The sequence below is a fragment of the Marmota monax genome, unplaced genomic scaffold (assembly GCF_021218885.2).
Source record: "Marmota monax isolate L192 unplaced genomic scaffold, Marmota_monax_Labrador192_F-V1.1 WCK01_AAM20220418_F8-fsc00001, whole genome shotgun sequence".
NCBI classification, from domain to species: domain Eukaryota; kingdom Metazoa; phylum Chordata; class Mammalia; order Rodentia; family Sciuridae; genus Marmota; species Marmota monax.
Window position 1 is genome coordinate 32,464,316 of NW_026693777.1, and position 23,529 is coordinate 32,487,844.

The 23,529-nt window shown below is 34.1% G+C and overlaps 1 protein-coding gene across 1 annotated transcript; it reads right to left on the reverse strand.

Annotated features, from left to right (window-relative positions):
• Positions 1–948: 948 nt before the first annotated feature.
• Positions 949–21,979, reverse strand: Psmc6 (proteasome 26S subunit, ATPase 6). Its single transcript, XM_046461911.2, has 14 exons — positions 21,827–21,979; positions 20,836–20,915; positions 20,714–20,753; positions 20,462–20,514; positions 18,011–18,078; positions 17,672–17,786; positions 15,449–15,536; positions 12,672–12,733; positions 12,461–12,584; positions 12,034–12,095; positions 10,133–10,253; positions 9,744–9,824; positions 6,405–6,476; positions 949–1,464 (listed from the first exon to the last, which is right to left on the reverse strand). The coding sequence occupies exons 1-14, from the start codon at positions 21,951–21,953 to the stop codon at positions 1,346–1,348; spliced, it is 1,212 nt and encodes a 403-aa protein (XP_046317867.1). The 5' UTR covers positions 21,954–21,979; the 3' UTR covers positions 949–1,345.
• Between the last annotated feature and the right edge of the window lie 1,550 nt (positions 21,980–23,529).

Consider the following 23,529-nt stretch of genomic DNA (forward strand, 5'->3'; position numbering starts at 1 on the left):
ACACTCTTAGCCTTGCATTCATGGATACTTACAGAGTCCAAGGGTGAGCTTAGGAAATAATAAATCTCCTAAAATTATAGTACATATAAAATTGTGTGAATTTCTCTGGGAAGAGGATGTAAACTGTAACATTCTCAAAAATGAACTATTATCTCACAGAGACAAACAAGTCACATTTATTAATTAATTACTTTAAATCATAATCTTATAATTTTTATGAATGTTTATTTATGTACTTTTAAAATTAACTATCAAATAGCCTAATCACAATAGGTAGAGAGTAAATACTTTCTTGAAGGAAGTATATATAGACATGCCCATTCATGGTATATATAAAAAGATGGTATATATCAAAGATGACACTTATAATGTGAATACAACTTTAAAATAAAATTTTAAAACCAACATTGCTGAGTGTGGTAGTGCATGGCTGTAATCCCAGTGGCAAAAGAGGCAGAGGCAGGAGGATTGCAAGTTCAAAGCCAATCTCAGAAACTAAGCAAGGTTCTAAGCAACTTAGTGAGATTATCTCATTTTAAAAAAATAAAAAGGGCTAGATGTGGCTCAGTGATTAAGCACCCTCAAATTCAACCCCTAGTAACAAAAAAAGAAAAGAAAAAGAAAAAGGAAAAAAAAAAAAAACCACTACGAATTGCAACATCATCTGAATTATCAAAATAAAGTTTACTGCTGGGCATGATGCTGCACACCTATAATCCTAGTGACTTGGGAGGCTGAGGCAGGAGGATTGCAAGTGCAATGCCAGCCTGGGCAACTTAGCAAGACCCTGTCTCAAATGAAAAAATAAAAAGAGCTAGGTTCACACTAGCTCAGTGATAGAGTGCCCCTGGGTTCAATCTCAAATACCCACCAAAACACTAAAATAAAGTTTACGTCTGAAGGACCCAAAGGAACACAGTAAATATACTCTTAGAAATGACAAGAATATAGGTGGAACTAAATCAAACAGATTTTATTAAACTTTGTTAGAATGAGGAAAACAAATGATATAATAAGTCTTAAGAAATGCTCTCTTGTACTACTATCTCAAACTATTTTTCAGTGTTTTACAAAATGCTCACATGGCAAATACGAAAAGCTTCAACACTCTTCTTGTTGTAACTTTTGCTGCAATAAATGCAACATTAACAAACATACAAATTTCTTCTGTGTCAATTTAAAAAGTTGAATTACTGAATTACATACTAATTTTTATGTTACTCATACATATTTTATTCATTAACATTTAATGAGATCATTGCCAATACGTACATTATTTTCCTTAACTTTATTTTTACATTAAGTCAATGTCTGTCATGCAGCCATCCAAAACCTTACAATAAAATTACACAGGTTTGTAGTCCAATTTAGATTCTAGCTTCTTAGAATCAGCCACTTTTCTGACTGCTTTCATGAAGTCTTCTTGAACTACAAAATCATGATCAGCACGAATTGCAAACATACCTGTGAAGAATAAACAACATGATTGCTATATATCATATGTGAACTACATATTCATTATAAGAAAACTAAATAATGTAAATCTATGGAATAAATATGAAGGAAACTAGATTTACTGCTTCTGAGTCAGTAGTTCTAATTTGTTAAAAACTATTCTTGCTCAACTGAATTCCACAGCTATGGTGAGCATCAGTTTTCAAATAAAAAAGATGAGACAGTTGGGGCTGCGCTTATAGCCTTTGCTCGCCTAGCATGCATGAGGCACTGAGTTCAATCCTCAGTACCACATAAAATAAAGGTATTCTGTCTACGTACAACTAAAAAATATATTAAATTTAAAAAGATGAGATAATTACATGAATATTTAAAATCTGGCTCACATGGTCTCTATATCCAATGTTAGCTCTTAGTAAAAACAAAAGCAAAAAAACCCCAAAACTATCAACAGCAAATACATTCTCAGCATTAGTTTCTTAATGCTATAGGCAGTGATTCTTTGGAAGAAAGAAGTACATTTATGAATAAAACAAAACACCTCCAGTAATTTTCATAGCCATTCATTGCAAATAATCAAAGGCTTAGAGAATGGGAAATTATAAGAAGCAAACAATAAGCTTTAACAAAAAATCAGAACCATTAACCCATCGTCAAATACTACTTGACAAAGGAGTAAACTTTTTTGTTTCTTTTCTAACAGTAGTTATGTTATAGTTATGGGTCCTGGATTTTGAGACAATCATACTTTCATGATGAACTATAGCTGATATGGTGTCATTATTTACGAATTACATGAATCATACTAACGTGTTTCCATTGAGGATCTGCTTGAATTGAATTGTCAAGAATATAAGAAGGTTAGAATAGAAGATTTCAAGGGTTACTCCCTATCATTTCTTTCTGGATTTCAATATGAAGAGTCTTTGAAATGCTCATTTTATGTTGTCCTAAAATCAGGTGAAAGGAAATGACTGTTTTGTTTTTTTAATAGACAAGTTTCAAAACTTGCTTAGAAAGCTACAACTAAATTAGGTAAGCTATTTGTATAAATCTTATGTGTATGACTGTTTTCAAATCACTTTTTAGAGAATGAGTGAATCTGCAAAAGACATAAATAACACATGTTAATGTTAGGACTTGAATGGAAAAGAAAACTATAATTGAAGCAAGTATATATTAACTTAAGGAAATATGTAACAAAAAAGGCTTAAAGTCTAATAAGAAAACCAAACAAGAATTCTTATATCTCCAGATGTAAATATGTTCCCCAGAAAAATCAAAATTTTTCTGGATGAGGTGGCATACTCCTGTAATACCAAATTCTCAGGAGGCTGGGGCAGGATCTCAAGTTCAAGGACAGTCTCAGCAACTTAGCAAGGACCTGTCTCAAAAATTAAAAAGAACTATAGCCCCAGTGGTAGAGTACCACAGGTTTCAATCTCCAGTCACACAAAAACAAATGCTAAAATTTTAATCCATACAGAAGTTATAATTCTTTGTCAGAAATAATATAAGAAATTTTTTAAATATGCAAAACAAAACCACAATTAGATATTATCTCATCCCAGTAAGAATGGCTATTATCAAAAATATTAACGATAATGAGTGCTGGCAAGGATGAGGAGAAGGAACTCTTGTACATTACTGATGGGAATGTAAACTGGTGAAGCTATTTATAGAAATCAGTATGGAGTTTCCTCAAAAATTAAAAATAGAACTACCACCATATGACCCAGCAATCCCACTACTGATTATATATCCAAGGGAAATGAAATCAGTATATCAAAGAGACATTTGCACACCCATATTTATTGATGCACTATTTAGTTATCAAGAAATGGAAACAACTTAAGTGTCCATCAAAGAAAATATGCTAACACACACACACACACACATACATAATGGAACAGTATTCAGCCATAAAAAGAATAAATTCCTATCATTTGAGGCAATACAGATTGAACTAGAGATCAACAGGTTAGGTGAAACAAACCAGGCACAGAAACACAAGTATCGCATGATCTCATGTGGAATATAAAAAAATTCATCTCATAAAAGTTGAGAATAGAATGGTGGTTACCAGAGGCTAGGGAGAATAGTGGGCAGGAAGGGATGGGGAAAGGTTGATTAATGAGTACTATGTTACAGTTAGGAATAAGAAGTTTTGTTGTGGTATTATACAATAAGTGATTATAAGTAACAATTAGATACTGTGTGTTTCAAAAGCTAAAAGAATTTTAAATGCTTTCATCATAATCAAATGAAAAGTGTTTGAGAGAACCTGATCTAAACATTATGCAATGAATATGTATTAAAACATCACATAGTACCCCGTTAATATGTATAATGTTTATGTTTATATATATATATATATATATATCAGTTAAAAATTTTTTTGTAAGCTCTGTTTCCTCAATGTCATGTCCTGAGATGCTTTTCTCCTCCACACCTTTCAACTATGATGCTCTGCTTCACCTCAGGCCAGAACAATAGTGTTGGCCATCTATGGACCAAGATCTCTGAAACACAGGTGTCCAGTTACAGAAGATGACTATGAGGTTTTCCCATTAGATATACATACCCACAGCTGCCTTGAAGATCCAGTTCTACTGTCTACTGCATTTTCATAGCACAAGCTCCTGAAATATTCTATGTCCCTTCCTGTGCCAGGGCCTACCTGAATGACTAGGAAGGTATCCTATGATATATTGAGCCTTCAGAAAAATTTACATGTCTCCACAAGGATTCATTCATTAATAGCTTTGAGGAGCCTCCAAGCCTCAAGGAGGATATCCTCTCACTAAATATATTCTAATTCAACTGAGAGATTCACAAACATCATGGAATGACAGTGAGTGATACAGTAAAACTTTCAGAGATGCAGGATTCACCAGAATTAAAATCACTGACAAGTACCTGGAAAGGCTGAAGAAGGCTTTTCCACAGCCAGTCCCTACACAGGATGCTCTATGATAGCCAGGAAGCTAGGGCATCACCATTACCTTATAAGCCAGCCTTCTTTAGAAGTTTTTGGAAATGTTCTAAAACTCCCTGATGGCCCAGAAACACTGAAGCTGCACTAGAAGACCCAAAAATGGTATCAGCCCACTTTGCAACTACAGACTTTTCTAAGTTCTAAAGGAAGGTCTCAGTAACACTTCTTGGAAATTGACCAGTCTTCAACAATGTAGCACAAAATTGACCATGAAAATGTATTTTAAGAAAAATGTCTACTACTACAGTCACTGACTTGGATTCTGCATTCATCGGTCAAAAATATTCCAGAAAATTGCATTTGTAATAAATATATACAGATGTAAAGAATTTGTGAAAAAAAAGTACCTATCAAAATTTGATAGCATCAACCTTTAAGATCACAGCATTGCTTTTGTTTTGATTACAATTTCATCAACACTATCTTCTGAGAGCAATTTGATCTGGTATGGATTTTAGAAAAAGAATGTCATAAATTACTCTAAGTAGTTCAAATCATATGATAGTTTGTCTCTTGATATTTTTATTGACAAGTCTTTATGAGCATGATTTACGGTGATTTATAATGACAGACTGTGACCTTACCGATCTTTGATCCAGGCACTGAGACACAATATACCCATAAACACATTCCTACAGAAATGTTAATATAGCATTAAACATGATATGAAAGGCAAGAGGAAATCGCATACTATAATACTTAAGAAGTAGCTCACCTACAACCCATGTAGTTAGTTAACTATAAAAACTACTGTAGAAATTTGGTTTTGGACTTTAAGATTCTATATGGAAAACAAAGACTAAATGACTCTAGGTAGGGTTTTTGTTTTAGATGGACACAATACCTTTATTTTATTTATTTATTTTTATGTAGTGCTGAGGATTAAACCCAGTGCCTCATTCATATGAAGCAAGTGCTTCACCACTGAACTACAACCCCAGCCCTAGGTAGGGTTTTAAAGTTACTTGGTATCAGAAATAAAAATGTATCACATGATCCAGGGCAATAATTATATTTTAAAAATGCTGTTTATACAAGTTGCATCATTACAGAATTCATAAGTCAATCTTTCAAAGATTACTGCTTATAGACTAGTATCAGAAAATAGATGTTATCCATTTTGCAACACATACCTTTGGTGCTGGCCCATCCTAATCCTAGCTTCAGGTGTAATAGACAATTCTGTAGTCTCAGACTTTGTTAGAGTCTGTAAACAAGTCAGGATGGAGCCTGGCATTTTGCCAGAGAAATGTTAGGGTCTGTAAACAAGTCTGGATGGCGCCTGGCATTTTGCCAGAGGGAGTGGTTTGTGAAGTAACGCCAGCGAGCCATTAAGTGTGGAGATTCCTTATTGGTTGACTGATGTATCTAGTTTATGCTAATTAAGATAAGCTGTGTGGAATGTATAAATACCGATCCTGTCCTACAATAAACGGCTCCTACTCCTGCTGTATCAATCTACACAAGCTGCTCGTCACCCCCCCCACCCCAGTTAGTTTACCCAGCCAGCCGGGCTGCAGCAAGACTTACTTCAAGTAGCTCATGTTCTATACGTGCCTGCCTTCCTACACTCCATTTGTAGGCTTCAGAAGTACAAAGGAGTTAACACCTCCAAGGGAAAATTTCATTCAGTGGGGGAGAAGTGCTAGTAATAAATGTTCTAATCTCCCATCTTTCTGTCAGTTAATCTCTGTATGTTCTTTTAAAGTCTCCTCAAATTCCAATATTCCTTGTCTACAGAAGCTGCCTCAATGGTGCATCCTTATATGTTAGCTTTCTCTCTTTCCATCTCACTCGTCCTGTTCTCTCTTGATAACTGGAAATCAATTTCCAAAAGAACAGCATACACTCAATCCTTGCAAGGTGCAGCCTATGGTTTTTGAAACTCAAAACAGTTTTAACAAATTTAAAATATTAAAAGCAATAGCAAAAGTATGCTCTACACTCTTACCTGCTTCAGTGCAAACATTTCTCAGGTCTGCTCCATTAAAGCCATCTGATAGCTTCACAATTGCTTCATAATCTATTTACGAAAAAACACTGGAAATTAGTATTTAAAAAAAAAAGGTGGGGAAAGACCTTTTTTGCTTTATGACTACATGTAAAATGAAAATGAAGAGCTTACTTTGAATCTGAGCAGCTATGGATTACCATAAACATTCCACAATATTTTTTATTTGTTGTTTTTATATATACATGACAAAAGGGTGGACTCTGACATACATAAACATTCCACAATATTAACAACTGAAAAATAAAAATTTTGTTAACTAGCACCAAGAAGAAATAGATATATCTCTGAAACTTTAAAATCAAGAAAAATATCATCAAGATCTGAAAGCATCTTAACCATTTTTATGCAGTGAAACAACTATGCACAATGAACTTCAGATCTGTGATGCTATGACTCATTAATACCTTAATTTGAGTAAATCTGTACTATTCAAAACCAATTTTAATAATGTAATCACATAAACCAAATGTAAAATATATCAAAACCAGACATCAGACATAATTTTATGACATTTCTGGTTAAGCTTCAAGTAGTATTAGACCTGGGAAAACAATAACAGTTAAGTGGGCTCTCTAACCCACCTGAAAGACATGAATTAAAGAGCTATAGGTTTGGGGTGGCAGGCATGGATTTGATAAATAGGAAGAGAAATAAAAAAGCATTGGCACTGTGATTTGAATAACTTTAACAAGATACTTTTTTAATGAGGCAATATAAGGTAGGCAATCATCTAGATATTCATTAATTAGTGTCCAACAGGTTCAAGTTCATCATAAGTTTCCTCAAAGCAGGAATTTCCAATGGTAGCCCATTATCTTGCACCTACCAAGAGTTCATTATTTGTGGAAGAAACCTATTATTTGACATCTTTTATTTAGACCATTCTTTCCACCTCAACACTCTCACAGGAGCAAGGAAATAACAAGAATAATCAATTATTTGTAATTACTGAAGACCATTATCTTTTAAAGGTTTGGTTTTATTTATTTATTTATTTATTTATTTTTTAAAGCTTCCTGGCAAATATATTAGATTCCCCTAGCCTAAAGGATGTACAAGGCCAGATAGTAAATACTTGCTCGTGACAACTTTATGCTTTGCAGGCCTTATGGTCATTCAACCCTGGTTTTGTGGAAAAACATTCATAAATAACATAAATGAATGGCATGGTTGTTACTACAAGAAAACTTTACTTACAAAAACAGAAGGCAGAAAGAATTTGGCTCCTAAGTCACAGGTTTGCTACCTTCTACCCTAGACTAGTCCCTTATTTAAATAGATGTAATTTTTATCTGCTCTGTCCTCAAATCTCTAATAGTATTTTCCCATCTTCACTCTGCTTGCATTCTATTTCACTGAGAATATAGAAGCATTCAGAAGAAAACTTTCATGAGGTCCCATCCTGAGAAGCTGTCATCATCAGCATCTATATATTCTGCCTCTTCTCCACTTTCATAAATGAAAAGTATGCTCATAGGGCCAACTCCAATTCAAGTAAAATGCATTATTGGTTTCTCTCTCAGTTCATCCTACTACCATTAAAAAAAAAAAAACTCCGCCAAATTCTTGTCTCCTTTTCCCTTCCTAGTTAGTACAATTCCCCTCTGTAGAACAGAACTCCTTAAATATCTAAATTTAATGCATCTTCTCCCAATCTCTCTGAAAGGCATTTTAAGTAAGCTTTCACTCCACACTTTCACATAGTTACATCCAAAGGTATACTCTCAGAATTCTTTTTACCAAAAGCTACTAGGATTTGATAGGGGATCAGTCCATCCTTAAAACCTTTCTTCATTTATCTTCCAGAACACCATCAGCTCCTGGTTTTACTCCTATCTCTGTGAATGTACCTTCAAACTCCTTTGATATTTCTTCATCTCAACTTCTTAATCTCAGAATTATCCAAGTTCAGTCTTTCATTCTCTTCTATTCTCTATCCACATTCAATCTCTTGGAAATTTCATCAAATTGCAAGACTTCACAAACTATGTTTTTATGCTATTATCCACACTTATATCTTCAGCACAGACTGCTTCAATGAATTACAGATGCATAAAGAATTAGTACTCAATATCTTTATTTGAAAATCTAATTGGCATCTCAAATTTAATACAACCAGAATAAAATTTCTTATTCTCCCCTTTAAATCCAAGTCTTTTAAATTTTATTTTCTTTTCTTTTAAAATGCTAGAGATAAGTCCTAGGACTTTGAACATGATAGGCAAGGTTCTCTATCACTGAGCTACATACCTAGCCAAGTCTTTTCAAGTTTAGTTGCTGGCATGTCCATCTTTCCAGCTGCTTGGGTTAAAACCTTAAGTCTTTCTTGGTCCTCTTATTTAGCTCCCACCACACATCCAATTAACAAGCCTGTCACATTTACTTTCAAAAGGAACCCAGAGTCTCATCATTTTTTTAAAGATTTTGTCAATTATAACTCAATACAGTTGGAAGGAAAAAAGGCTTTGTAACCACCTGTGACTACCATCTCTTACCTGGATTATTGAAATAATTTCCTGAGTCTCCTGCTTTTATCCTTGTCCTTCTACACCTTCTTCTCAACAGACTATAAAAAGTTATCTTAATTCTGAAATATTCATAGATAAAATGATATAATGCCTAGAATATGCATTTTTAAAAACCAAAAGGAGGAAGAGGTTACAGATGAAAGAAGACTGGCCAAGAATTAATCATTATTGAAAATAAAGTGGTTCATCAATAAAAATTACCTGAATATTCTTCATATATTTTTTTTTTTGCTGCTAAATATACATATTCAAAAATAAAACTAAATTTAAAAGGCAGAATAAACCTCCAACCCTCAAATCAATCTACACATATACCATACTGACAACTACATAATTATACAGGTAACTTTTTTGAAAGTGCTCTGGCTGTATAATCTTTAAAAAAAAATTAAATAAACATTGAAGTTGGGTGGTAAGTACCTGGTGATTAGAAGTTTATTAAACTCTTATCCCTACTTTTTATGTGTTTCTAATTGGCTCACACCTGTAATCCCAGTGGCTCAGGAGGCTGAGACAGGAGGATCGTAAGTTCAAAGCCAGCCTCAGCAACTTAGAGAAGCCCCCTGTCTCTAAAATAAAAAAATTTTAAAAAGGATTGGGGATATAGCTCAATTAAGTGCCCCTTGGCTCAATCCTTGTTACCAAAAAAAGAAAAGAGAAGGTAAATTTGGTAGACTATCAATATTCAACACTATTTTTGCTTCATTTACCAAAATGTAAATACATAATAAATAGGTTATTTTCTTACCTATTTCACCATGCTTTGTAATGGGTCCTGCATGGATTTTCAATATATCTAATCTTGCTTGTTCATTTGGTAAATCAATATCTGAAAATAAGAAGTTATAATAAATTATTTATATGTATGTACATTTTTAAAATTAAGTTGGAGTGAGGGAAGTTATAAAAAGAGAAATGGACATAGACAAAGTAAAAACAGATAGCAAGTAAAGAACTTTTTTTTTTAGAGAGAGAATTTTTTAATATTTAATTTCTTTTTTAGTTTTTGGTGGATACAATCTTTATTTTATTTTTATGTGGTGCTGAGGATCGAACCCAGCGCCCTGCGCATGCCAGGCGAGCATGCTCAGCTTGAGACACAACCCCAAGCCCCGCAAGCAAAGAACTTTAACTCACGTATTTTTCTATCCAATCTTCCTGGACGTAACAAAGCAGGGTCCAGCGTATCTGGTCTGTTTGTAGCCATGATCATTTTAACTCTATGCAGAGTATCAAATCCATCCATTTGATTCAGTAACTGAAAACATTAAAAAATTATAAGACATATTTATAAAACATACTGTTACAAATTAGCACATACATTTTAATGTCTAATACCTTCAAATATGTTGCTTACAGATAGAAATGTGATGTTGAGAATGGTCATTTGATGAAATTCTACTTTTATAAAATCTAACATATAAATGCCCAATATATCAGACATAACATTTACATTAGGATATGTGAATACAGACTTTCCCTATAAATCTGACAAGCCATAAAGTATCTTCTCAAATAATTGAACCATACATAGAAATATTGACAAATACCAAAAACATTTCCTTTGATTCATAAAATTTTCTTCAATAAATGTTGAAAACCTTACTACATTTAACAAACTCTAAATATAGGTAGACTGACAATATATGTTAGCTGAGGACATTATCATTTCCATGAATAAAACTAACATTTCTGTTGTTTTGTTTTGCGATTTTTTTTTTGGTACTAGGGAATTGAACCCAAGTGTGCTTAACTACTGAGTCACTTCCCCAACCCTTTTTTATTTTTTCCTTTGAGACAGTGCCTTGATAAGTTGCTTAGGGCCTTGCTAAATTGCTGAGGCTAGATTTGAACTTGAGATCCTCTTGCCTCAGCCTCCAGAGCTGCTGGGATTACAGGTGTGTGCCAGTACACCCAGCTGTGTTGCTTTAAAACAGTTAAGTTTAAAGTTTCTAAGAGACATTATAAGTCAATTCAAAAATATTTTATATCTTCTGAGTACTTCAGAATTAATTTATAAAAAGTGATTTCAAATTCCCCTAATGAGAAAAATCTGACATTGCATTGCCTAGACTACCTGGTTTCTACCTTATCTGCAGAAGTGGAAAAATGTATTTGGGATGATGCCACCACATCCACAGAATCTTGACCAGAAAAAGAGAAATGTGGGGAAAGGCTTTATGTGTACAACTCCGTTCCATCATCTACCTCAATTATCAAAACCATTTCAGTTGCTTCTCAATCTCAGCAAGAGAGCAAGAGAGGAAAGAACAATTTTGAGTCATCTCAGATGTAATTATAACATACTTATTGCCAAGTTTTAATATGTTTGCGAGTCATAAAATGTCCTTAAAAAGCTAGCACAAGATCACATTCATAATATAAGATGCTCAATATACAATATAAACATCTGAATGGTTGATGTGCTCAAAAAATACAACAATACAAATGCATATCAAATGGAATGTTGTAATCACCTTATTTTTGCCTATATTCTTAAACATTTATTTCCTTAAGGATAAAATATTCAGAATTCTTTTCTCCCATCTTTTTGAAATATACAGTATGTAACTGTTATTTACAGTCATCCTACCATGCAATAGCACAACAAAACTTCTTGTTCCTAACTGCAGCTTAGTATCCATTGATCAACCTTTCCCTATCCCTCCATCCCCCTCAGTAATAGTCATTTTCTTACTTTGACACAGAAATGTTTTCATTCCTGTCCATATTTTCAAATTTCACTTTTCTTTTTCTTTCCTTCCCCCATTCCCCCAGCACTGGGGACGGAACCCATGTGCTCTACCACTGAGCTATAGTCTCACCACTGTTTTGTGTTTTGTGAGACCTCCAACTTGCAACTTTCCTTGCCTCAGCCTCCTGAGTCACTAGGATTTCAGGAGTGCACCACCATGCCCAGCTTACTTCTAATTCTTCATTTAAACTGTAATACATATTTAGACCTTCAAATATGGAATGTTCAGTTGTTCATTTGATAATTACTCATTTCTTTATGAACCTTCTGTACCAAATATTACCTCCATTAAGGTTCTCTGAATCTCTCTATCAGCTGAAGTACCTTCAGAAAACCGACGACCACCTAAAATAACAGATTTAGAAATTTATATGCATTACTCATTTTCTCTAACCATTGTTTAAGAAAATAAAATAGTAATAGTGTCTAGGGTTAAAATATTAACATAAAAATTAAATGATAAGAATTATACTAACAAAATTAAAAATGATTTTGGTATGATATTTTCCATTTTGTCAATGTCAAAGGTTATTTACTAAAATTGGTTAAACTTTCTAATCTTTAAAAAATAATATCCAGTTCACTGTTATCTACTTCATACAAGTTACAATTACAAGTTAAGAGAAGGGAAAAGTTCTTTTAAATTTTTAGAAAATTTCCTCATAACAGTTAAAAAAATTTTAAATAAAATTTAAAAGATTTATTCTTACCAATAGCATCTATTTCATCCATAAAAATGATGCATGGCTGATGGTCCCTGGCATAATTAAACATTTCTCTAATCAAACGAGCACTTTCACCAATGTACTTGTCTACAATAGAACTAGATACAACCTAATTAAAGAAAAAATATTAAGTTAAATATAAGGCAATTTGAATAAAACTTAATTTCAACAACTACTGAAGAATTTTTTTTTTCACCTTTAAGAAATTGCAGTCCAGTTGGCTAGCAACAGCTCGTGCCAAGAGTGTTTTTCCTGTGCCTAGGAATGACAAATGAAGTTCTAATCAGATGTAAAGTAAAACAAATTTCCAAAAGCCTTTTAAGGATATTATCCTTTGGCTAGTAAATTTTCCAAAATCAAAGCTAAATCCTAAATAAAATTTTCATTTAAAATTCTTAAGCACTTATACTCAATAATAAATTTTACTAAAAATAGCCCTTGTAATTTTATTTTATATATTTGTTTATTTATTTAGGTACCAAGAATTGAACCTAGAGGCACTTTCCCACCGAATCACATCTCCAGCCTTTTTATATTTTATCTATTAACAAGGCCTCACTAAGTTGCTAAAGTTGGCTTTGAACTCATGATCCTCCTGCGTCAGCATCCTTAGCCACTGGAATTACAGGTGTGTACCACTGTGCTCAATTTGTAATTTAATTTCAATTGACAAATAATAATTGAATATATTTAAAATGTGATACTGACAGATTATAAACTAGAATGACTAAATCAGACTAATTAACATATCCATCACTTCATATACTTATCATTATTTACAGTGAGAACATTTAAAGTCTACTTTAATGTCTAAAACATTTTTAAAGAAAAAAAATGTACATCTGGCTGTGGGGGGAAGGGGTGTAGCTCAGTGGTAGAATACTTGCCTGCCATGTGCAAGACCCTGGGTTTGATACCCAACAGTGCAAAAAAAAAAAAGGGAATACATTAACTATGGTCATTCATGTTATAAATCACTAGCATTTATTTCTCCTATTTAACTGAACTCTGTACCCTTTACCTAAATCTCTCCTATGCACATCTGCACCCTTCTCCCTGCCAAATCATCCCTAGCGGGACAACCATTCTACTCTGGGACTTCTATGATCTCAATTTTTCAAAATTCCACATGTAAGTGAGATCGTGTAGTATTTATCTTTCTTGGCTGTTCTTCTGGCTTCTTTCACTTCTCTAGATTCATCCACATTCTTATGAATGATCAAATTTACTTCTTTTTAGGACTGAATTATATTCCTTTGTGTATGTGTAGATTTTTTTTTCATTTTTTCATCAGTTGATGTGCATTTAAGTTTTCATATCTTAGCTATTGTATATAGTGTTGCAATGAACATGGGAGTGCAGCTGTATCTCCAACCTATGAATTTCATTTCCTTTGGATATATATGCAGAAGTGAAATTGGTGGATTACATGGTATCACTGTCTGCACTGTTTTCCATAAGGGCTGCACCAATTTACATTCTCACTATCAGTGTATAAGAGTTCCACTTCCCCCACATCCTTGTCAATAATTGTTAGTCAGTCATCATTCTAAAAATTTAGAATTTGAAAATAGAATTGATAACAGCCCTTCTTTAAAAATATATCAAATCCTGCTTATAACATGGACCATGATAAATACATATTAAAATGCAATGGTTTATCCTGAACACTAATTAATCTTTTATCTACGCATATTTTTAACATCAAGGTTTGGTTTTTTGAAAACTATTGGTTTAGTAAATTTTGCAAATCTTCCAAATGTTGATATTTTTCATTATATAATATCTAAAAAACAGACTTATTAATTAATTAATATCACTGCCCATCTTTTCAAGAAAGTCTTTAAGAATTAACATATTAGAAAGCTGCCAAACTCGCAACACCAGACATTAGTTTTTAAAAGTTCTAATTTACTTGAAGGCTCAAATTTTATGGCTAATAGCAGATGGTATCGTCTGTTTTCTTTTTGTTACTTATCTTTTTTTGCAGTGCTGGGAATCAAATCCAGGTCTTCATGCATGCAAGGCCAGTCCTTCAGCTGTATTTAACATGATAAGCCCCCAGTCCTTCAGCTTATTTAACATGATAAGCTTACTTTGTTCACTTCAGAAAAAAATGTGTACTGGTCTGAATTAGCAGTAACGAGCAACCAGTAAGAAATAACCAGTCTGAATGACCACAGATTATAAATTATCCTTTTTTAAGTAAAAATTGAATTCCAAGAAAAACAATTCATTCATCTGACAACTCAACTGACCAAGTGCTTTTCCTAAATACAAATATCCTTTTCTATATGCAGAAGAAATACTTTGTACGTATATATACTCTCCATTTTATCACACAGAATGCAAAATATTGAGAATTTAATAAAATTATTTTTTTTACTGCTCTACCAACATTTTAAAGAAAAACTGGAAGTTTTTGTTATACTGCAAGTATGTGGCGATTAAGAGAACAATGACTACAAGTACAGTTTCAAGCCACTAACAATTGATTTATAGATCCAAGCAATTTTACCCACATTGCCTTCACACCATCAACACAGACATTAACATGGTAAAGGAGACATATAACACGTTATTATCATGAAAGTAGTCTTTCCAGCCACCCCAATTCTAGGTAGGGAACTCAGGGCTTCATGTATACTAGGCAAGCGCTCTACCACTGAATAGCTATATTCTCAGCCATGAAAGTAGTTTTGATCTTGCAGATCCCAAGAAAGCATCTCAGAGACACCTGGATCTGTAAACTACACTTTGAGGAATATTTCATTAGAATCAAATGGTACGCTATAATACATACATTATGAGGTACAATGAACTAAGCATGTCCCAGAGAGCAATAGACACACCTCTCCTATCCCACTCTCATGAATGTAGTAGAGGCTGGAATTTTCCATATTAAATCCCCACCTTATTTTTTATTCTTTAATTCATTCATTTATGGTGAGGTAGAAATAATTCAATACTAACCTGGTGGTCCATATAACAAACAGCCTTTTGGAGGTATTATTCCTACACGCTGGAATAATTCTGGATTTGTTAGAGGTAACTCTATTACCTAGAAAAGAAGTCGCATGTTTCTTAAAAAGTTAGTAGACATTTTAGCATGTTTTCAAATAGTAACTTGCATACTAAAGACATTTCCAAAGTCTAATATCAACAGAGTGGGACATACACATAATCCATAAGACATCTAGATTTCTGCACTAGATAAAACCATTTATGATAGAAGTTTTTCTGAAATATAATACATGATGGCTATTTTAACAAACTACATTCTTGATTATACACAGGCATACAATGTCAAAACATACTCAAATGTACACTTAAAATCTGTGCATTTATCAAATGTAAATTATACCCCAAAATCAACAACAAAAAAATCAGTGAAGCCAGGGTAGATAGCAAATGCCTGTAATCCTAGTGACTGAGGAGGCTGAGGCAGGAGAATCGCAAGTTCAAAGCCAGTCTTGGCAACTTAGCAAGGCCCCTATGCAACTTGGTGAGATCCTGTCTCAAAACAAAACATTAAAAGGGCTGTGGATGTGGCTCAGTGGTTAAGCACCCGAGGTCAATCCCTGGTACAAAAAAAAAAAAAATCAGTGAAAAAAATGTTTTATACTAGTTTGCTTGTGGGAATATAACACAAAATTATCCTGAAACAGGGAAGGAATTTGATAAATTATAATTTCCTGAAAGAGAAAATTGTGTATAAAATTTCATCTATTGGAATTTTACCATAGCAGCCTTAAAAGAACAATGGGTTCAACTTTCAATATCCTATCAAAGCAATTCACAGGAAAAAAGAAAATGGAGGATAGAAAAATTGAGGATTTGACTACTCAACTTATATTATTCACAGTACCATCAGTAACTTGTGAGATAAACACCTATTGAATAGCTATGTCTACAAGATGTGACTAGGACAAGTGAAAATTATAAAAAAACCAAAATTTTAAAGTGCCTGCAGATGAAAAGAACATGGACGTGATTTCTTCTGCTCCTATGCTAAAGAAGTGATGCAGCAAAATCACTGTAGAAAGCAGGTTTTCTGTTCCATGAAACCATTGTTCTTCCTTTGGCTGCCCTTTCACTAAATAGACGGTGAGAACTGGCTTTCAATTTACACTTAAGCCAAACTTTCTCAAGTACGAAAAAAGAAAACTTTGGTTTCACAATCACCTAGAATGTTTGTTTAAATGCTAATTCTTAGGACCTAAAAATCTTCATTTTTAAATTGTTTTGGAGGCATTAGGGATTAAACCCAAAATGTAATATGTAACTTGTAACATGGTTGGCAGGCACTCTAACACTGAGCTACATCCCCAGCCTTTTAACAACTGTATCAGAAAATTTACTGTGCTGAAATCTAAGAACTACTGGCTTAGGGCTTAAATTAGTGGAGGTAAGACTTTTCAATCATTTCCATGCATTCCTAAATATTTTCATTTTACATTCAGATAAAATCAATAGGACATTGTAATTTGCTTTACAGATAATTGTCAAGAAGCCATCTGTGCTGTGATGCAAGGCAATCCTTATTTGATCCTTCACCTAAAAGCTTCAAAGATTTAAACCATTCCTATAGTCAGTATTTTTCCTAAATAGCATCAAACAGCTTTAACAAAAGAAACTAATTAAGGCACAGGTAACTTATTCCACTGTAAGAGTGAGAAGCTAGCAAAAACTATAAAATACATGTTATCCGAATGTGCTCCAGTTTAGCGGCAGAGTGCTTGCCTAGCACATATGAGAGACATTGGGTTTGATCCTTAGAACCATATAAAAATAAACAAATAAAATAAAAGCATTCTGTCCATCTACAACCACAAAAGAAAGAAAGAAAGAGAGACAGAGAAAGAAAGAAAGACCAAAACCAAATGTGCTCCAACCAAAATAACTATTTTGACAATTAAAACCACAGATGGAAAGAACGCCAGATTATATATCTGCTTCACCACAGAAAGAGCAAGATTTCTAACATCAAATAATCTCCAAATTAACAAATGCCAATACTTCTCATGCCTAGAAATTCAATGCTATTCTTCTCTCAAGAAGAGTGTTAAATGCATAATATTCAAGAACAAAAAATAATTTGGACAAAAAATATTTTTTCATTCTGCTTCTCCCTTCAGGCATCCAAAACCTGTACTATTTATTAGTAATTCAGAGACCAAAGCATGACATACTAACCTCTCTTAATTCCCGAATCTGTTCTGACAGACCTCCAATCTCAGAATAAGAAACATTCCCAGGGTCCTCATGAGACATGTTGTAAACAAGTGGATCCACCTCTCTTGGCAAATATCTAGAATAAAAAGGCATTTGTTTTTCTTTTAAAAGATGTATTTTCTCAGCTTATGGAGTACAAATAACTTGTTTGTAGGTGATATTATAAGGATGCTTAATTAATTAGAAATTAGTAACAGGTAAAAAGTGTCAAAACATTTATTGATTTCAAGAAGCATATATTTTGGATAAGACCTTCCCTTGGTGAAAATAAAAGAAAACTAAACAGAATACAAAACCCACCTCATGATAGTTAATGTAGTCATATCCAAAGCAACTCTTGTTCCTGGCTTCAGCTTACTTTTGTCAAGCTGGTTTTATAAAGCAAAGGTATTATAAACATTTAAAATGGAGAATAACACTCTAATAAGAACTTAACATTCACTTTTACCCAAATACTCACTTTTACCCTTCAAAGAAAACACAAATATCTATAATAAACTCCATGCCAACAGAAGTAATAATTTAAAATTATTTCCATCTGCTTATTAGAAGAATGCAATTTCAGCATCAAATCCCTGACAAAGTTTGAAGTAGCAATAGCGTCCTTTTAAAAAAAATACCGTTATTTTTATGTGGTGCTGAGGATTGAACCCACTGCCTCATATGTGTGAGGCAAATGCTCTACTACTGAGCTACAACTGTAGCCCCCTTCATTTTTGAAAAGGGAGTGGACTTTAGAATTTTACTTTTTTTTTTTAATATTTATTTTTTAGTTGTAGTTGAACACAACACCTTTATTTTATTTATTTATTTTTATGTGGTGCTGAGGATCGAACCCAGGGCCCTGCCCGCACTAGGCCAGCGCTCTACCACTGAGCCACAACCCCAGCCCTAGAATTTTACTTTCAAACACTACTTAATATAATTTTATTTATTATTTTGGTTCAGGCCCTGAAGCGAAGTGACTTTGTGAACTAGTACTAAAACATTTATAGAAAAATCCTGTGGTGAATATTCTGGGAAGGAAAAAGTGCATTTTAAAGGCGCCATTTAAATTTATTTTGAGAAGTATAACTTTGGGGAAAAAATTTATTACTTAATTCACAGACAACTGGGGAAAATGCATTTATGGATTTTGTTTCCTCTTTGAAATTTTTATTACCATACTAAAGAATGAAAAAGAAAAAAAAAAAAAAAACCCAAACACCAATCAACAACAATAAAAAAACTCATAACAAGCAAAACAAGCCCAAACCCAGACATTATCATTCATGCCTTTGCTATATGCTAGACCCTAATCCAGGCACATTATATATTAAGGTGAATCATACTAAACAATTTATTGGTATATCTAAGCATGGTAATTTACTTGTTTAGAATTGGATAAACTCTATCCAATAGATTCAGGATGTTACTTTTCAGAAATGAAGTTGCTATTTGATAGTTTTAAAAACTGTTTGTCAATACATTTTAAGTTACTGACCACATTCCATGGGATTTTATGAAGAGCTACAAATTTAGGACCAAGTGTTAATTAAAATGAAGTGATGATAGACAAAATATTAGGTTTAATACAATGGATTAAGCTAGCCAACAAACCATGGCACACACCTATAATCCCAGCTAGTCAGGACGATAAAGGAGGAGAATAGCAAGTTCCAGGCCAGTCTGTACAACTTAATGATACTCTGTAGCTCAAAATAAAAATAAAAATAAAAATGGCTAGGGATGTAGCTTAGTGGTAAAGCACTTACCTAGTGTGCACAATGACCTGGACATAATTCCCAATACTAGGAACAGGAGAGGGTGTGGATAGGTGGACTAAACCAAAAATATTGCCTATAAGTGAGGTACTTGAAAATTTTTTTTTTTACTCAATATGGAACTATCTCAATGTTTATTTACATCCATAGGGAATATATACACTAACAGTTCTTGATATATTCCACTTTCCAAATATTCCCTTACCCTCATGCAAACATGAAATATCTTAAAAATGCCAACTTTTGGCATCCAGAGGGCCCTGAGGGAAAGGAAAATCACTTGTCAGATTAGGAATCTAATATTTGACTTAGAAAAATGTTACTGACTTATATGCTAGGTAAAATCCTCATATGAGATTTATTCCCTGGGTTAAATTCTCTTCTATAGGCATGTTGTTATCAACGTTTTTAAAACCTGAACCTGTTGTAACACATTCTCAAAGAAAGTTCTTCCAATGAATATATAAGGATGCTCTACTTTAGAACACTTCCTTGAGAATAAAACATAACTTAATTTTAGATGCTACTGAATGATTCTAAGCTATCTGTTGGCAGGTTTTGATGACTTTAACATGAATTTAGAGTTGTTTCTATTTGCCTTTTCTAATGTAAATTACCTCTAACAAAATTAACTTAGCCCCTAATATAGAAAATATGAAAGATTTTTGAGTGTTTAAATAGATAACTCATAGTGTCTAATACTTTTTAAGTCCTCTTCAAAAAAGACATTAAAATAAAAGATCTACTTTCCAGTTATAAAATTCCTTCATTTTTAAGTATGCAAATTTGATTAAAGCAATGTGATATGGCAGAATATATAGAACACTAGGGGACAAAACCCACAATTTGAATTCATGCTTTGCTAATAACTTTCTCTGTAAGAAGAAATCAACCTTAGACTTTGAGCATATTGCCTAATCTGCTTGCCTCAATATGTAAATATAAGATATATGAAAGCACTTTTATCAATCTTAACATCAGGCATTACCTGTCGACGACAACCCACAACATATCTTGGTCCATTTGTAGCTTTAACAATAACTAGAAGAGGAAAACAAAAGAAAAAATAGTAAAAATACGTGTGTGTAGTATATCCACATCAATGGAAAGTTTAGTTTTATTTCTGTCCTCCAAGAAGATAATAGTTAAAACATAATCCATGCAAGAATAGCATCTCCTTGCATTACTGTCACTAAAGTAATAAGTATTTCAAAAATTGTTAATAAGTTAATCCACTTACATTTTTCTTCAGTTAATTGCTTAAGCACTTCACCCACAATCTAAGAAAGGAAAGAAAGCATTACTTGTTGCCAACCACTAAAAAATACCATCACCCTCTACATCCCAGACTCCACTACCTACCTGCCCAACACTTTGTAGGGCCTTCAGATCATTTTCAGACTTTTCATACTGCTTGGTAAGTTCTTTTAATTGTTCCCTTACTGAAACAACATAATTTAAATGTTTTAAATTGAACAATAATCTTAATGCATTACTTAAATCTATTTCACTTTATGTAAGTTTCATATCCATCACTATATCAAGCCAAAAAGAAATTTTGTCGTTGGTAATGAATAGGTAACAAGTGTAAAAATAAACGTTATCAAAAAAAGCAACATATCTTTTGTTTCTTGATCTGTAATACTCACTTGATTAAGCAAATTTAAGTTACATTCTTACAGACAGACATCCTTACACTTCAGGATTTGCAACTACAAATCTAAATGATTTAATCAGTAAATTAGGCTCTTTCTCATTGCTTCACCTACCTACCTGGATTACTCTTGGTTTTCTACCCTAAATAAAGTTAACAAATGTAGTTTTCCACAGAAACATACGGTTGTGGTCTTCCTTCATTTAATTAAATCACTCAGGCTTTTTTCTATGGTGCATTATGGAAAAACGTCAAGTTCTCAGGGTGTAAAGCTTGGATGCTTGATACAGTAAAATATGAAACACGAGAAGGGTTATTACGACCACTGGACCCCTTTTCTCCTCCACCAACAAGCCAAGCTGCCTTCCCCCTCTCCCGGTTCCCGAATCAACACTGCCTCCTTGCACCCAAACCTGGGAAACATCCCTGGCCTACTTCTTCCCCACTTGTCTAATCCTTTCCCACTCCCATCTCAAAACCGTGGATGTTCTCGATGTCATTCGGACTGGACTGGGCCATTTCCCCACCTGAAGGGGTGCTATTTCCCAAGCTCTGGGCCGGATGACAAAGCGCCTTGTCCCTGGACGGGGCCTTCTCATCTCCAGGGCTCTGTTGCCAGGCTTGGCCAAAGGCCTCCGCTTTGTCAGAGGCATAAGTGAGTACAAAGACGAGGTTACGTGGAAAGAAATGTGCACTTACACTCCTTAAGACGGCCGTCGATCTCCTTGTGCTCCAGCAGCTTCTTGCGGTAATCCTGAAGCGCCTTATCTCTAGGGTCCGCCATGATGAGAAGCCGTCGCTCATAGGGGATGCTGGGAATGGCCATGGCCGCCCGGGCGGGGGAAGGGGCGGGGCGAGGGGGGAAAGCCGGCCTGGAGGGGCGGATTTACGAATGTCCCGCCCCTTCCGCTTAGCCCCGCCTTGCTACTGACGTCTCTCGCCTCGGTGTCTCGTCTCGCCTAGAGTGCTCCTGCACACGAAACGAGGCCTCCAACTATACCGCTCCCTGCCGACCAGGAAGGGTAAATAAAGCAGGGCGCGGGTTACTGAAAGACCTTGGAACCACAGAAAGCTCAGTTGTAATAAACTGAGAAGGGAGTGGAACAAGGAGTAATACCTCAAAATTGGTCTGATAGCCTATCGGTGTAACACAGATGGCTTTTTGGTATAACACCTGCAGTTACAGAACAAGTAGAAAGTTTCAGCGAATGAATGAGGTACTGATAGATCTGCTTGTGATCTAGTAGGGAAATTAATAGTTTTAGAGTGTTAAGTGCTATGATGGAAATGAAACACGGTGATGTAATAGAATCAGATGGGGATAATTAATTTAGAACAGACGTCTGAGATGAGAATGAACCAAACTGTAGAACCTTCTGAACAGAGGAAGAGCAAGAGCAAGGTCCTGAGGTGAAAAAGAGCTCAGCTACTTCTAGAAACAAAGAGGGAGTCAATGAGACCAGAAGGTAGTGGAGTAGAGAGATGGAGCACAGATAAGAATGCTGAAGTGGCTGAGACTTTGAGGTCCGCTAAACTGTCAGATTTCTATGATTTTGGAAAAATTGCTTAGTCTTTGGTTATCTTTGTAAAATGAGCATAACTGGACCTATCTAAAAGGCTGCCATGAGTATTAAATAAGAAAATGTACCTAAAGTTGCTAACCCAACATCCATCACATAGCAAACCTTCAATAATGTTCTTTTAAATTGTTATTTCTGGGCTGGGGGTATAGTTCAGTGGTACAGCACTTGCCTGGCATATGTAATAATCCTAAGTCTAATCCCCAGCATTGCCAAATAAACAAATGAATTCATATATGTACACACACACACACACACACACACACATATATATATATATATATATATATATATTCTGCACTTTACAAATAAGGTGCAAATTTATGTGAATTATCAAATGTCACAGAAAGGATGTCTTCAAATTTATTAGAAAAAAATCATATGGGTAATGTGTGAATATTTTTTTAAAATATGACTTCTTTGTTTGCAGTAGACAGTAAACAAGATGAAGTGGGCAGAGATAGTTCTTTCTCCCACTCAGTTATAACTACTCTGGTTAGACTAGTCTGTCCATACCAAAATATATCACCTCTGATATCAAGAAGAAGGGAAGATAAGGCAAAGAAAAAAGGTCAGTTTTGGTTCAAATCAACAAATATGAGCACATACTAGCGACGTATTTTAACATCACTCTTACCAATATTGTAACTTCCTTGGAACCTTGTTCTTTTTCTTTTACCCATTTGGCAAAATTCAATTTCTGATGAACTTTCTATTTTCACCTATTTTGGCTATACTAACCCTGTTCCTATTTTATATGCACCTATAAGACTATATTTCTCTCCATCAGCAAATGTAGTTCAATTTGTAATTATATGTTCA